Raw genomic sequence first — 17,607 nt, 5'->3', positions numbered from 1 at the left:
TCCTAAAATATATGATACTTACAGTAGGTTTGACAGAGTTAATTTTTGTCTTCAAAGAAATAGCCATTGTAAAGCCTCCTGTGGTTAAAGCTTTCGAAACAAGCAAAAGTACAGCTTCAGCAGGATACAGGAAACAGCTAGTAAATTCCACATTAACTTTTACTTGGCTCCTGCATTGGTGAATAATAAGATATTTTCTAATGCAATTATGGCAGGCAAAATGCACCTGATGTTTATACACCTGATATTGAATGTATTTTGCTAAAACAAACTGAAAGGTAAAGTCTTGACTTCTTGTGAATTTATGCATATATCCATGAAGTTGTCTAAGCAACGATATAGAAGGAGTTGTCCATGGCTCTGTTTCAGGACATTTTTTTGCTTCCAGATTTAACCCACAGCTCTGATATCCCTTGGAAGTCTAACACCTAAGAAGACCCAAACTGACTTAGCCCAGACTATGTTAGTCAAGTCTTGCCATCTATCAAGTCTACAAAGTCATTAAAAAACAGTGGACAATTGAAAATTGGTATTTCACAATGAAATTTTCAGAAAATTAATAATTCTCTAGTGGACAAATTAGAATTTTTTCCCCCAATTTTTATTTATAAGTACAAACTAAACAGAACAATGAAATGTACAAAACATAAAAACATATAAACACCCATTTCAATACATGTCCAGTTTGTCGCAACTGTAATATACATTTCTCTTTGTATTTTGACTCTTCCTTATTTGGTCATTCCCTTTTGTCTATCTACTATTGATCTTTGTTGACCTATTTCTGTTCTTTGTTTCCATCATACTATATTTGGTCATTTTGTTTACTTCCTATTGCTTCATCTCTTTCCTATCTTTCAACCAACTATACCACTTTTCCCATACTAAGTAAAAGTCATGTTCTTCCCTATTTTGTAATTCCTTTGTGACTCTATCTAATTCCGCACATTCCATAATTTTATTGATTACTATATCTGGTGTTGGTATATCACTACTCTTCCAGGGTTGCGCGTATAGTATTTGTGCTGCTGTTATCATATGTATAATTAAATATGTTGTTTCTTTTTCGTAGTGTCCATTCACTATGCCTAGTAGGAAGCTTTCTGGTCTTAGTTCTATCTTTTGGTGTGTTATTTCCTCTGTTTGTATTTTGATCCTTTGCCAATATTGTTTCGCCATTGGGCAGGTCCACCACATATGGTAATAGGTGCCTTGCATTTCCAACATGTTGATGGCGTGCCAGGGAACATTCTTGCCAATCTGGCTGGTGGTAAGTGCCACGTATAAAACATTTTATAAAGATTTTCTTTATAGGGTACAGACATTGTCAATTTATAATTTATTTTCCATAGTTTTTCCCATTTGTCTAATTGAATACTATAACCGAAATTTTTTGCCCAGGTTATCGTATTTTCTTTCACTACCTCTTCTTCTAATTTATATCCTCGTAAGTAATTGTAAATTTTTCTGATCAGTTTGTCCTGTGTCCCTTGCAAAATTTTATCTAATTCGGTTTGACTTTTTTGGAATTCAAATTGAGCCGAATCTTTATTGTATCTTGATTTTATTTGTGTATTCGGCCACCAGTCAATGTCTGTACCCATCTCTTTTAATTCTTTAGTTTAGAATTTTTAAACTCTTGCACATTTCCTTTCACTATCAAGCAAGCACTCTGGAAAAAACTACCGATGGCTTTTTCTGTCCAAACCCACCGACCTACAAATGTCATTTTATGTTATGTCAGCTCTAATGGCAACAATTATACACCAATCACAGAGCAAAGTTAATTAGCCATCTGTTATATGGCACACATATACAATCATCATACTTTAAAGTTTCTATAATCCAGTCTAAATTTTTAAAAGCCTTGTTATGAGTCCCCAAGTGAACCTCCAACTTTTTTTTATTTCTGGAAAAATCTTTACAGTTTAAGAACTCTGATGCCTCAAATGGCTTAAATTAGTATTTACTGATAATTCTCTATCTTCACTGATTTTACAGAATAATTATATCTGTAATGAAGAAAGGCACATATTTGGATATAAAATGCTATGGTCTATGTAACCCTACTCAAGCCTCACTTGCTCTGATGCAATGGGTTCTCAGGAATGATATTTAGAACAACCTGAGCACAAATACTTTTTGGTAAGGGATGAATTTAATTGGAAGATTGTTCTGCAATTGTTTTTTAGCTATTAGTTTATGTCCGTCTCATAAAAAAGATTTCACATTTACCAAGTGCTTTGCTCTACATGTTATTGGAAAAAATATTGAGTAACACTTCTGGGCACAAGGACCTATTTCCTTTCCCCAAAAGAGGAGGTACAAACCATTTCACATGTTTTCCTAAATGCTCTTTTTTATTTGGCCTAATCTGCTAAATCAGAAGGAACATGCTCCTCCTTTTAGTTCACATAGCTTCTTCAATGGCCCAAAGAGCAGCCAATTTTGCTCACTTAATATTGTACTTGCATTGTTGGCTGTTATATTCAGATATACATCCAATTATATCTAAATTGGGATTTTTTGTGTATGTTTTTTAATGGATATTTCAGCCTAGACATTTGGATAGGGTCTACATAACGAGGAAATTATGCACTTCTTTTTCCAACTAGTGATTTATAATATTATCTAAATGTTTGTTCATTCTCTCAAATGATAATTAAAAGTGCAATAATTACAAACATTAAAGAAAATTGTCTTGAAAAAAAATATTTAACTATAATTCAGTAAGCACGTAATATGAGGGTTCAGCCCATATAGTGAAAGGTTGAAGTGAGTTATCAAAGCACCCCCACAAGTGGTCCTCTGGCTATCCCTATCCCTATCCCTATCCCTATCCCTATCCCTATCCCTATCCCTATCCCTATCCCTATCCCTATCCCTATCCCTATCCCTATCCCTATTCTATTCTCATTCCCTCTCTGGCAGTTAGACCAATCTCAGAAATGACAATAAAATTATTTTTTCTAAAAAAAGAAAAAAAAGCCTTATTTTCCTGCTTAAAATAGTCATGCTATTTTACAATGGCAAAGGAAATAAAAATACATGGCTACATGCAGTGGTGGGATTCAAATAAATTAACAACTGGTTTTCTGCCCTAATAACTGGCTGGGTGGGCATGGCCATGGTGGGCATGGCCAGGGGATATGACAGGCAGCACTTGGCCTCCTGCACCCCCCTGGGAGCAAAAATGGGCCGCCGTGGGAGACGTGCCACCCCTGTGCCCTGTTTTGGGAATAGGCCTCCCTGAAGGCTCCTGGGAGCTAAAATGGGGCACTTGGGGACTCCTGGAAGGGGTGGGGTGGGAAGGGGCGGAGCCAGCCAGCAATTTAACTACCAGTTCCCCTGAACCGGCCCGAACCGGCTGAATCCCACTACTGGCTGCATGATATTCAGATAGTGAAGAAAGTAAAGTATCTGGGAATTCATTTATCAGCGAGATGTGCAACCATAAAAAAAGATAAATTACGCTAAATTGATACAGCAAATTAAACTTGACTTGGAAAAGTGGAAAAACCTGCAGCTATCACTGATAGGAAGAATAGCTACCATTAAAATGAATATTCTACCGAGATTACTATTCCTGTTCCAAACAATTCCAATAAAGCTGGAAAAGAAATACTTCGAGGAATTAAACAAATTAGTATAAAAATTTATGTGGCAAGGTAAAAAAGCAAGAATAAGTCTGAAACTGTTACAAGACTCTAATAATAGAGGAAGCTTTGGGTTGCCAGATTGGGAGTTATATTATCAGGCATCTGCATTTATATGGCTAAAAAACGGATAACTTTGAGACAATTATTAACTTTGGAGGGACATGATTTGCAACTGGGGTGGCCTGCCTTTCTATGGTATGGGAAAAATAAAATACACAAATATTTCCAAGGACACTATATTAGAAATGCTCTGTTTTTAGTATGGGCAAAAATTAAGGAAAAACACTACTTGAAAATACCAGTCTGCCTCTCCACGATGGAGGCACTGGTACATCCAAATGTGGTTGATACGGAAAAAAATCATCAGATATAAAGATATTCTGAATAAGAATGTGGTTGATACAGAAAAAAATCATAAGATATAAAGATATTCTAAATAAGAAAGGGGAATTGAAAAGCAAACAGGAACTGAATAGTCAAGGAATAGATTTAGCATGGTGGCCACATGTACAAATACAATCAAGATATGAAAAAGATGCCAAAACATATGGTTTTTATAAAGAAACAACAGAATTGGACCAGATTCTAACAGGAACTGATGAAAAACTAATTTTAAAAAATTATAACTATTTACTGAGTATTAGAATGGAAGAGCAAGTACCGGCTGGCGGCGGTCGGAACGGCGGTGGCTCTGCAGTGGCGGCGGCGGCGGAGATACGAGGGCTTCCCCGGCTCTCTGGCCTCTCTGGGGCTTCCTTCAAAGCCCCCAGCATTTCTGGAGCGTGGTGGGAGCCCTTGTGGAAGCGGCGGCGGCGGCGCCTATGCGGTTTCGGCTGTTCCTGGCTGAAGGGGGCGGCATGAATCCAGAGGCCCCCCCTTGAGTTGAGGGCTATAGACTGGGGGTAAAACTGGCCAAAGACCTTGGGGAGTGGGAGAGGTGAGGAGATGGTCGAGAGATGGCTGGGCTGTCTCGGGTCACACCCTCCCCCCGCTTTCTGGCCTGTGTAGGCCTTTATCATGGTCATTACTCCAGTCGCCTTTGGCCTCATAAGCCATTTTTCGTCTTGCTGAATGCCATCAAACTTTGCCCCTGGGCTTATATATTTACCTTCTGAACCAGCTTTATTTCAACTATTGCCCCTGACTAGTGGACAAATGGACAGCTTGGTGTGGGCCCTGAGGGAGTCCAAGTCACCACTGCCATTCCTACCTGAGGGGACAGTTTCCTGAGTTTTTCTTTAGATCTTACTATATCTGCCCAAGCATCGTGAGAGGATGCCTGGAAGGAACACCCCCTGGATATGCAGAAATGGCATAAGACTCTCTCCACTGTCGTGGGAGGACAGTGGAGTCCAGCTTTCCCACATTGTTAATTTGCTGCCTTCTGTCCTCAGGACTTTTAGACGCTATGAACCCTGCCAGAGGTCATCCTCACCTCTTCCGTTTGTGAATGTACTGCACCACTGAACTTCTTGCGCTGCGAGACTCCCTCCTCTCGCAGGCCTGGCCCTCCACGTTATCGAGGGCCTACCTCGATGACGGGTTTTGGAACCCAGAGAGGTGGCATGCCGCAAAGAGGGGGTTGAGGGATTTTTTATCTAAATTTTTAGTTAATCTTTTAAGGGGTTCTGGGAGGGGGGAGGGTTGGATTAGAAATCGAGTTGTGGGTGTGGGGGAAAATCCACTAACAGGAGGGTTGGATCTGGCTATGAAGCGCGGTGTGGGAGGTGGGGGGCCCGGGGTCGAGGGGGGGGTCAGAGCTTATCCAGATAGTATTTTTAACATCAATTCTGTGAGTGGGAGGGGCAGATACGGCGGGAGCAGGGGGCCATATCGTGTTAGGGGAGCGCGCTTTCGCTGTTTACGAGCGGTAGCGCACTCCAGCCCCCAAGGCTCCACCCGTTCCCCAGGTTGCCCAGTTCCTCAGGGCCCAGGCCTTTGGCTGATGCTGTGCAATGCCAGGTCTGTAGTAAATAAGGCCCCCCTCATCTATGATCTCGTGCAGGAGGGGGGAGCGGATCTGGCAGATATTACGGAGACCTGGTTGGGCTCAGAGGGGGGGTCCCCCTCGTAGAAATGTGCCCGCCAGGTTTCCTTGCATTTCATCAGCTGAGGCCACAGGGGAGGGGCGGGGGGGTAGCGGTTATTATTAAAGAAGGTCTTAGACCGAGGGAGGCCACTGTCCCTGAGACGGCCGGCTGTGAGTCCCTCCTTGTGAAATGGGGTCATGGGGTTCAGATGGGTGTGCTGATCACGTACCTGGCTCCCTGCCACGTGGCAGCAGCCCTGCCTGAGCTACTCAACGTCATCGCCGCAGTGGCAGTTGATACCCCTAGACTTATGGTCATGGGGGATTTCAACCTGCCGTCCGTGGGTGAGACGTCTGAGGTGGCTCGAGAGTTCATGGCTCCCATGACGGCTATGGACCTGACCCAGCTAATTCATGGCCCTACCCACACGGAGGGAAACACGCTGGACTTAGTTTTTGTCTCTGGACAGTGGTTGAGTGATCTTGAGCTAGGAGATATAGTCACCGAGCCCTTGTCATGGTCGGATCACTCACTCCTTCGCCTTGACCTTCGAACTGCTGCATCCTGCCACAGTGAGGTGGAGCCGGTAAGATGGTTTCGCCCCAGGCGCCTGATGGAACCTGATAGGTTCCAGATGGAGCTTGGGCCATTTCCTGAGGCTCTGGCACACGCCTCGACTGGAGAACTAGTGGCTGCCTGAGATAGGTCGGCCGCTGGAACTCTGGATTGGGTCATGCCTTTGCGGCCTCTGACCCGGCGCTGATCTCACCTGGCTCCCTGGTTCACTGAGGAGCTGAGGGAGATGAAGCGCCGGAAAAGATGCCTAGAGAGCAGTTGGAGGGCCAGCCTTTCCGAATCCGACCGGACACTAGTAAGAGCTCATATTAAGAATTACCTATTGGCGATAAAAGCAGTGAAATGTAACTATTTTGCTGCTCTTATTGCATCATCAGATAATTGCCCAGCTGCCCTGTTTAGGGTGACCCGCTCCTTACTCCACCAGGGAGCGCGAGAGGACCCCTTGAAGGGTAGAGCTGAGGATTTTGTACTGTATCTGCATGACAAAATCACTCAGATTCAGGAAGATCTGGACTCTGACTGGGTAGGTTCAGGGGGGACGACTGGGGCAGGTCTTGAGAATGTTATCTGGGATGAGTTTGATCCTGTGACTCCTGATGATGTGGACAGGATTCTGGGGAGACTGAATGTGACCACATGTTTGTTGGACCTGTGTCTCTCCTGGTTAGTGCTGGCTTCCTGGGAGGTGACGCGAGGCTGACTCCAGGGGATTATAAATGCTTCATTGGGTGAGGGTGACTTCCCCGCCACCTTGAAAGAGGTGGTGATGAGGCCTCTCCTCAAGAAGCGTTCCCTGGATCCGGCAGTGTTGTTGAATTATCGTCCGGTCTCCAACCTTCGCTTTATTGCGAAGGTTGTTGAGAGTGTGGTTGTGCGACAGTTCCCCCAGCACCTGGATGAAATGGCGTATCTGGATCCATTCCAGTCGGGTTTCAGGCCTGGGTACAGCATGGAAACGGCATCGGTCGCGTTGGTGGATGATCTCTGGAGGGCTCGGGACAGGGGTTGCTCCTCTGTCCTGGTCCTATTAGATCTCTCAGCGGCTTTTGATACCATCGACCATGGTATCATGCTGCACCGGTTGGAAGAGTTGGGAGGCACCGTGTTGCAGTGGTACTCCTCCTTTCTCTCTGACCGGTCGCAGTCTGTGTTGGCAGGGGGGCAGAGGTCAACCCCGAGGCGCCTTATATGTGGGGTGCCACAAGGATCGGTCCTCTCACCCCTTCTGTTCAACATTTATGTGAAGCCGCTGGGTGAGATCATCCGTGGTTTCGGGGTGAAGTACCATCAGTACGCTGATGATACTCAGCTGTACATCTCCACCCCGGACCACCCCAACGATGCCCTTGAAGTCATGTCCCGGTGCCTGGAGGCCGTGCGGATCTGGATGGGAAGGAACAGACTCAGACTCAACCCATCCAAGACCGAGTGGCTGTGGTTTCCGACATCCCAATATAGTCAGTTGATGCCATCGCTGACTATCGGGGGCGAATCGCTGGCCCCCACGGAGAGGGCTCGCAACTTGGGTGTCCTCCTGGATTCATGGCTGTCTTTAGAAGAGCACCTGATGGCCGTGACCGGGAAGATTTTTCATCAGGTTCGCCTGATTTGCCAGTTGCGTCCCTTTCTGGATCGGGACTCTTTAAACATGGTCACTCATGCCCTTGTCACTTCCCGCCTGGACTACTGCAATGCTCTCTACATGGGGCTCCCCTTGAGGAGCACCCGGAGGCTCCAACTGGCGCAGAGTGCGGCCGCACGGGTGGTTATGGGAGCGACGTGGTGCTCCCATGTAACACCTCTCCTGCGCGAGCTGCACTGGCCCCGGTAGTCTTCCGGGCCGCTTCAAGGTTTTGGTTACCACCTTTAGAGCGCTCCATGGCTTAGGGCCTGGTTATTTACGGGACCGCCTGCTGCCACAAACAGCCTCCCACCAGCCGGTATGCTCTCACAGAGAGGGCCTCCTCCGGGTGCCATCGGCCAAACAATGTCGGCTGTCGGCTCCCAGGGGGAGAGCCTTCTCTGTGGGAGCACCTACTATCTGGAACGAGCTCCCCCCGGAGATACGGAGGATCCCGGATCTACGCACCTTCCACCGCGCTCTTAAAACCTTTTTATTTCGGACTTCCGGGTTGGCTCCGCAGCGCCATGGACAGTCTTTTTAGACCGCTGCCCCCGCAATCCCGTTGAGCCGTTCTGACGGCGCTAATCAGCTGTCAAACGGCTTGAAAATCTCCCCTTCGGGAAAAGAAGGGGAGGAGAGCAGGTGGGTGAGGGTAGAGCTCCCCAAAAACCCCTGGATTAATTCCAGGTGTTAGGAGGGCGAGAGCTCCCCGTTCAGCCCGCTGACGCTCCGGATCCAGGGGGACTCTGTTTTTTTTTACAGAGCTAGGCATTGCGTCCAATTTCTGCTGTCAAACAGAAGATTAAATGATTTCAAAAAAGCAGGCGGAACAGAAGCAGGAGGACAAGCTTTTTGCAAGTATAATACTTAACTCCGGAGATACAATGTTTCTAATTGGATTTTCTGAGCTGGAAGTAAAGATGGCGTTTCTTTGTTGCGATTTTAAAAGTGAAAGTTAGAAAGGAAAGTCTTTGCTAATAGACTTGTGCTCAGAGACTGGCTTTAAGTTGCTGGAATAGATTTTGAAGAGCTGTTTGGGAAAAGATTATTTCGTTTGGTGATTTATAAAGAAATTGCTGAAAGCTGCTCAAAAGGATGGCTCTGACTTTATGATTTTATGGTTGTGGGAAGAAAGAAAATCTTTTTAAAATAAAATGGCTTCTAAGAAAGGAGATCTTGAAAGTGCTGGAAGCTATTTGGAGGTGTCAGAAATGAAACAGTTGTCTGATTTACAGAGCTATAAGGATTTTGATGCAGAATTTACAGAATTTATAGAAGAAGCCATGAATAATCATACTGCAGCTATAAGTAATCAAATAGCAATTCTTAAAGGGATAACAACAGAAATGACTGAGGAGACAAAAACAAGTACGGAGCATGATGACAATTCAGGAGATATTCTGATTGCAGCAGAGAAGGTGGAAGAATCTTCTCAAGAATTTTCGAGCTTATTCTCTGCTCTTTTTGAAAAAATTGATAGAATCTTTCAAAATTACGACTTGGTTTGGAAGAAAGTAGTAAATGACCAGACTTTCGAAGTTTCAGAAGATGAAGGAGATTTGCCAGTGGCATTTATACATTTAATAGAAAAGAAACAACTGAACTTTTTTTCACAAACTCTTGACAAACTTTGGTCCTACAGACGAAGGAATGAACTGATTTATATAAGCAAGAAGAGGCGATTTGGGGGCTCTAAATCAGAGGAAATTTTCTCAAAAAGGGGACAATCTTTGCAGTTACATCAACCTCAAATTAAAATGAAAAACCTCCTCAAAATAGAAGTAGGAGGGATGCAGAAAGACTGGAAAAAATATAAAAAGAAAGCAAGAATGGAAGATTAACCTTTTCTTTTGGCTTTGCAGTTGTTCTACTCATGGTTAAAAATGATTATGTTTTAGGTGTTATAATTACTGAGGAGGAAAAAGTATAAAGTTAAATATTGATTTTTAAATATGATGCATTAATGGTTGAATGTAAGATTAATCCTTTTTGGTTTTCTAGTTTATGTATTAATGGTTAATTATGTTGATGATTATCTTTAAAAATTTTAAAAGTTGGAGGGAGGAATAATGAAGGGGGAAAATTTAGAATCTTAAAAAATGTAGAAATTTAACTATTGAATATCTAAGGTTTATTTTTTGTTATGAGATTTCAAAATATCTGAACTTTGAGAAAAGTAGGAGGGGGGAAAATGTTTTTGCAAATGAATTGAATACTTTACTGATATATTAAGAGAATTTTTAAGGTTTGAATGTTTAATATTTGTTAATGTTTTTAAAACCCTTAGAGTTATTGGATTATACGCTACTTTGAGTCTATAAAAAGGGAGGTTGACGAAATTGTAAAAGGGGAGTTAAGTGGTTTTGGGAGTTATTAAATCTTGCAGTTAGCTAGTTTATTTTAGCGAATGTTTGGTGAAACCTATGCCCTGTTCTTTGTTCTGGGAAGTCGGGGGTGGGGGGTGGTGAGGAGGGGTTGAAGATTGAGTTTACTAAGGATTGATTTTTTTTTCTTTTTCTTGATGATAGTTTGAATGATTGTTTATATTGTATACTTGTTTGATCAGAAAATAAAAACTTTTTTATTAAAAAAAAAAAAAACCTTTTTATTTCACCAGGCTGTTCTGGCCTAACCTTTCCCGTTCTTTTTTAATGTAAATTTTAATGTAAATTTTAATTCGTTCTTAACCTGGGGTTTTAAATTTGTCTCGGGCAAAATTGATTTAATTCGATTTTACTTCTGTTCTTAATTTTTGTATTTTACGTGTTTTATTCTGTGCCTGTTCACCGCCCTGAGTCCTTCAGGAGTAGGGCGGTATACAAATTAAATAAAATGAAAATGAAAAATAAAATGAAAGTAAAGGAAACAGTCTGAGCTAAAAATTTTGGTTATTCTATAGAATTGAATAAATGGCAAAAGTTGTGGGATAGAAATTATAAATTAACAATGTCTACTATATATAAAGAAAACTTATATGAAATGTTTTACAGATGGTACTTCCCACCAGCAAGATTAGCTAAGATGTTTAAAGATATGTCTGCTAAAAAAGAAGGTGATTACTACTTGCGACCCATGCAACCCCTGCGAGTGCTTCATCTGTACAGAAGCACTTGAGGAGGGTAAAAATACCATAAAGTGCTCCCTATGCGACACGTATGCATATGCACCATAAGTGCTTGGGAATAACCAAAAACATAGCCCAGTTCCTACAGTCTACTTCACTTAAAACCACCCAGTTTGCACTTCCACTATTCTGCCCATCATGCAAGCCTAGACTGGATAAATTCATTGTTCTACTAGAACGGGTTGACACCATAGAAGCACGATTAGCATCACTAGAAGAAAAAGAAAAAACACAGAAAAGAGAAACTCCAACACCCCGAAACCCTATCCCAACCCAACTACCCCAGCCACAGGAAGCCACTAACCCTGTGAACAACATCTCTATCCTTGTCAAAGATGCGATTGAATGTGAACAGAAGCGTCCCAACGCTATCTTATTTGGACTGGAGGACACCAACGAAAACGACGACATCACAAAGGTTCACAACATTATCAACAAATTCCAGGCATCAACCATCTCTCCTGATGAAATCATTGACATTTCCCATGATGGCCCTGAGTTCAAAAACAGTGACGGCTCGATGGCCCCACGCTTCTGCAGAGTTGTTTGCAAGAGTGAAATCGGCAAATGCAAATTCATCTCCACAATAAACACACTCGCCAAAAGCTGCACAAACCATAAGAAACTTTGCTCACGGCCTGACCTAGCCATACTACAACATGCCCGCTCCTGTGAACTCCACTCGGAGCTCAAAAGATGCCAGGACCAAGGAGAGACTGACCTGTACATAGACTACCGCACTGAGTGCATCAAACGCAAGACCAGCAGCACGTGTCCCAACAACCGCCCCCCCACAACCAAAACTAGGATTGTACGCCCCCAACTTCCTCCAGGTCCACCCCTACTGACCTTAAATGCAAGCTACTTAACACAAGAAGCCTCACAAATAAAATGCCTGAATTCTTCCTGCTACTAAATGCGGCCTTATTTGACCTCATTTTTGTCTGTGAGACATGGTTCAATGAATCTTTTCCTGACTCATTATCACAGTAAGTGACTATCATGTTTTCTGGTCTGACCGTGAAAATTGTAGACGGGGTAGTGTTGCAATCTTCTCTAAAAAGTCCCTAGGTATGTAAAAGAATAATGTTACACAGAAGCTTGCTCTTCCTGAGATCATACTCTGTGAACTGTCCCTAAATACCACAGTCCATTTCTTGCTATGTTACAGAGCCCTTGATTACGACCTTGGTCATACGAACAAGCTACTGCACTGTCAGGGTGGCAATTAATCCCATTCCGCTTTGGGTAATTGCACCTTTATTAGAGAATGGATTGTGGCTTTTCCTTGAAGAATACTTCAAGAAAATAAACCCGAGATATATTCTAATAAACATATTTTATTATAAAGAAGTAAAAACATCTTACTAGCTAATTAATTACATCTTGGCAGTGTTCTTGCCTTACCTCTTGGCAGGCGAACAAAGAAAGTTAGAAGAAAGTGAAGGAATGTGGACATGCGCAGTGGCTTCTGAGATAAGAGTCAAATCAGTCTACCGTAAGTCTCAGAATGGGACCCAGCTGACAAATACAAAAACGCAGTGACATGCACTACTAACATAGGCAGCTTCCTGCCTACACCCCCTTATCTTTCTTGGTGACCTCAATTTGCCTCTTATTAATTGGACCCTAAATGAATGTACAACTGAACCTATACATGCAACCCTGTACGATGCTGTTACAACTCTGGGACTGGAACAGTTGGTAATGAACAACACTAGGCTCAAAAACTGCTTAGATCTCATCTTCTGCAACAGTCTAAACTCAATTTATTGCCTACAAGTTAAAGAACCTTTTTCTAACAGTGAAAAGCATCAGAAAGTTAATCACAGCATGATTAACTTCCATCTCAATTTGTGTCCTTACAAAGAGGATCATAATGATGGGACTCCAAATTATAACTTTAAAAAAGCCAACTATGATCTCATAGCTGCTGACCTCACGTCTCTTGATTGGCACCTCCTGTTCACAAGTTGTAATATTGCAGAAGACCATTATAACACTTTTTTGCTTGAAGTCAACAGAGTCATCAACCTATATGTACCCCTATATAATAACCCCTAAAGCAAACCCCCCCCCCCCAAATTACCCACAACAATAAGAAAACTACAATCCAAGAAAGAATCCCTTTGGCGAAAAAACAAAACTGGATATGTACCTAACTTTAAAAACCACTATAAAGCCCTATGCCACCAGATAAAGGCAGAATATACCAATCACCATTGCAAACAGGAGGAAGAACTGTTACACTTGAAATCCACCCGAGCCTTCTATAACTTTGTAAATGCCAAACCTAAAGACTCAAAAACTATCCCAGCTCTAAAAGGACCCAACGGGAAAGATTGTAACAATGAAACTGTTAAGGCCAACTTCTTCAATACATTCTTCAGCTCAGTCTTCATTGACAGCAATGGCTGCTACCCCATATTCTCTAGTCGTACCACAACCAATTGTAATGATATACTACACATTGATTTTACAGTAGATAATGTCGAAATGGCTCTATGTAACCTAAAGCCATCTCTAACAATTGGCCCTGATGGATTATGTGCCTATTTCTTTAAAAAACTTGCCACTGCCATAGCTGAACCTCTATGCACAATCTACAAGGTATCCTTCAGAACCAGCTCCTTGCCCGACCTATGGTCATTAGCCAAGGTCATACCTATCTTTAAAAGGGGAGATCCCAGTCTAGTAGAAAATTACAGACCAATCTCTTTGTGCTGCATCACCTGTGAAGTCATGGAATCAATTATAAATCAATCCATCACCATCCACCTAGAGATAAACAACCTGCTCTCTAACAAGCAATTTGTTTTCAGAAAAAAATTGTCCTGTAATTTGCAACTCCTACACTGCAGAAACATTTGGACCACACATCTTTTTTTTTTTATTGCAAAAGTTTTACAATTACATTTTCACCCCTTTTTCCCCCCCACCACCACCCACCCCAAACTTCCCAACCTCCCTAACCCTCCCCTCCCCCCAGACTTCCACACAATATACTCATATCAGGTAAAAAAAAACCCTTAATATAAAACTTATATAAAACTTGAACCCCTCCCTCCCCTTTATAATTTTTCTTTTTATCTTCATTACATTAAAATATTTCTAATACATTATTTTCAAATAAAAGCTATTTGATACTTCCTAGTTTGATATTTGTTCTGAACATATTCTATCCACTTTTTCCATTCCCATTCATAAGTCTCTTGTGAACAATCTTTTAAGTATGCTGAAATCTTCGCCATCTCTGCAAAACTGGCCATCTTCAAAGTCCATTCCTCAATAGTGGGCAAAGCTTCGTTTTTCCAGTATTTACCTATCAACAATCTTGCTGCTGTTATCATATACAATATCAATTTTGTTTCACCCAATGTAAAACCCTTAACTATACCCAATAAAAACAATTGTGGAGAGAATTGAATTTTTTTCTTCAAAACATTCTGCATGACCCACCAAATTTTTATCCAAAAAGCCTTAACTTTCCTACAGGTCCACCAAACATGATAATATGTAGCATCCAAACATTCACATCTCCAACATTTTGGCTGAACATTAGGGTACATACATGACAACTTTTTGGGGTCTAAGTGCCATCTATAAAACATTTTATAGAAATTTTCCCTCAAATTCTGCGACTGTGTAAATTTAACGTTCTGAACCCAAATTTTTTCCCATGTTTCCAACATCACTGGTTCTTCAAAATTTTGAGCCCACTTAATCATACAATCTTTAACTAATTCGGTTTCTGAATCCCTTTCTAACAAAACATTATAAAGCCTTTTAATATGCATTGGACCTTTCTCTTTTATATGTCTAACTAATTCTTCCTCATGCAACATAATACCAGTTTTTTGGTCCTCTTTCCATCTCAATTGCAATTGATTATATTGTAGCCAGGTTAAGTTAATCCCTTCAGCCAACAGTGTCTGTAGTGTCTTCAGCTGCCATCTGCCCGCATCTGTAAAAAGAACCTCTTTGTATAAAAACCCCCCGAGTGACATTATATTTGTATTCCACAAAGTATGACCAAGATCCAGCCATAGCGGTATTTTATAATCCCATTTGAATCGGTGCTTCTTCCAAACTCTCATCAAAGAATCTCTAAGTATATGGCTTTTAAATACTTTGTTGACTTTGTTATCATAAAATAAGTAGGCATGCCATCCAAATTCAAGATCAAAACTTTCTACGTTCAATATTCCAGTCTTTTTCCTTCCAAACCAATCACTTGTTAGAGTCAAAGCTGCTGCATCATAATATAGCTGTAGGTTTGGAAGTTTAAGACCTCCCCTTTCTGGAACATCTTGCATAATTTTCAATTTCACTCTCGGCTTTTTCTCGTTCCAGACAAACTTATTCACTCCAGTTTGCCACACTTTCAGTTGTTTATCACTTTTAAGCACCGGAATCATTTGAAACAAAAAAAGAAATCTTGGCAAAATGTTCATCTTAACTGCTGCTATTCTTCCAAGTAGAGACAGTTGCAGTTTTTTCCAAGTCTCCATATCTTTCTGCACCTCTCGCCACAATACCTCATAATTATTTTGAAACAATTTCGTATTTGATTCTGCAGCCTGGACCCTTGGTACAATCTCAAAACCTGCCCTCCTTTCAAGCTCGTGTTTACGATCTTGTGTCATGTTTTTAACTATCATCTTAGTCTTTTTATGATTCAATCTAAAACCTGAAACTTTACCATAGTCTTGTATAATGTCCTTCATCAGGATTATTGATTCCATTGGCTGTGTTAGGGTAACAACTAGATAGTCTGCAAATGCCTTTATTCTGTAATCCTCTTGCCTTATCATTATACCTTTCAAGATATTAGAGTCCCGTATTGTATTTAACAAGACTTCTAGTGTTAAAATAAATAAAAGTGGGGACAGCGGACATCCTTGTCTTGTTCCTTTTTCAATTTTAAACTCTGTTGTCAAACTTCCATTAATAATAATCTGTGCCTTTTGCTCTTGATAAATTGCTGAAATCGCCTGTATAAATTGATCCTCAAAATTCATCTTTTTTAAAGTCTTTAGTAGAAAATTCCAATCCACTCTATCAAAGGCCTTCTCTGCATCCAAGAAAACCAGCACTGCAGGGATCTGTTTATTCTTCTCAAGATATTCCAATAAATCTATTACTTGCCTTACATTGTCCTTCATGTATCTACCCTCGATAAATCCCGCTTGATCATCATGAATCACCTTTTGAATTACTGGCATCAACCTGTTGGCTAATACTTTCGCATAAATTTTGTAGTCAGAATTCAGAAGAGATATTGGTCTATAATTCTCCGGTTTTTTAGGACCGGCTTGATCTTTTGGTATCAAAGATATGTAAGCTGTTGTCCATGATGGGGGTATTTTACCCCCTTGTTGAATATTGCAAAATAGATCTCTGAGTTGTTCCACCATTTCGACTTGCAAAGTTTTATAATAAACTGCAGTCAAGCCATCCGTACCAGGAGCTTTAGCTGTTTTTAATTGTTTAATTGCTACTATTATCTCCTCCTCTGTTATAGGATAATTCATTCTTTCCTTTTGTTGGTCAGTAATTTTTGTAACTCTTTTATCATCTAGGTATTTTTCTATAAGTCCATTCTGCACATCCTCTTTAGCATATAATTTAGTGTAATAATCCAAAAAAGCTTCTTTAATTAGTTTTTGTTGAAAAATTTCTTTCCCTCCAATATCAATACTATCAATAGTCCGTATACTCTGTTTTTTCCTCAGTGTATAGGCCAACCATCTGCCCGGTTTATTAGCGTTACAAAATGTATTATGCTTCGCATATTGTAAGTTTGTTGCAACTTGTTCCGCCATAAGCATTTGAAATTGGTCTTTCAGTAGTTTTATAGCACCACATATTCTTTCATCTGTTGGATTTTTAATAAGTAACTGTTCTTTATTCTTTATTTCTGCTTCCAATTCAGATCTTTTCTTTTGTCGAATCAGTCTATGTTTAGAGTTCATATAGATAAGCACCCCTCTCATATAAGCTTTGCTTGCATCCCGCACAATTTCTATTGGGGTGCCTTTATTCAAATTTATTTCAAAAAATTCTTTCAAGTGCTTTTTAAGTTCTATTATATTTTTTTCATATCTGAACAAGTTCTCATTTAATCTCCAAGAGCGTCTCTCAGTCTTGCCTATCTCAATTTCTATCCATACTGGGCTATGGTCAGTCAAAGTTCTTGGAAAAATCTTTGTTCTTTTTGTCTTAACGAGTAAATCATCTGACAACAAAATGAAATCGATCCTAGAAAAGGATCTATGTCTATCTGAAAAGAAAGTATAGTCCAATTCTTTTGGATTGTGTGTTCTCCAAATATCTTTTAATTCCAAATCTTCTTTCATATCAAAAAAGGTCTGTGGTAGCCTGATCCTAGACTTCGCCAAACTCTTTTTATCTAATTTGGAGTCAATTACTCCATTCCAGTCTCCCATGATTAAAATAGATCTATAATCCCATTGCAGTATTTTAGTATGTAACATTTTGTAGAAGTGGTCCTGTTGTTGATTGGGAGCATAAATTCCAATCAGAAGAATTTGGCCGTTTGTTGTAAATAATTCAATTGCTACAAACCTA

At 40.9% G+C, this 17,607-nt stretch overlaps 1 protein-coding gene across 1 annotated transcript in view; it reads right to left on the bottom strand.

Moving 5' to 3' along the window:
• The window catches only part of CFAP47 (cilia and flagella associated protein 47), a 596,979-nt gene that overhangs the window by 378,206 nt on the left and 201,166 nt on the right, over window positions 1–17,607 (bottom strand). The window contains exon 38 of the mRNA XM_087871295.1: window positions 23–170. Coding sequence (XP_087727421.1) covers window positions 23–170 — 148 coding nt within the window. The remainder of the gene's footprint in view (window positions 1–22; window positions 171–17,607) is intronic.

Source organism: Pantherophis guttatus, chromosome 5 (assembly GCF_059756535.1).
Source record: "Pantherophis guttatus breed Tessera chromosome 5, ASM5975653v1, whole genome shotgun sequence".
In the NCBI taxonomy this organism is placed as follows: Eukaryota; Metazoa; Chordata; class Lepidosauria; order Squamata; family Colubridae; genus Pantherophis; species Pantherophis guttatus.
The sequence above is the reverse complement of the archived record's forward strand: the minus strand, read 5'-3'. Positions and strand labels throughout refer to the sequence as shown.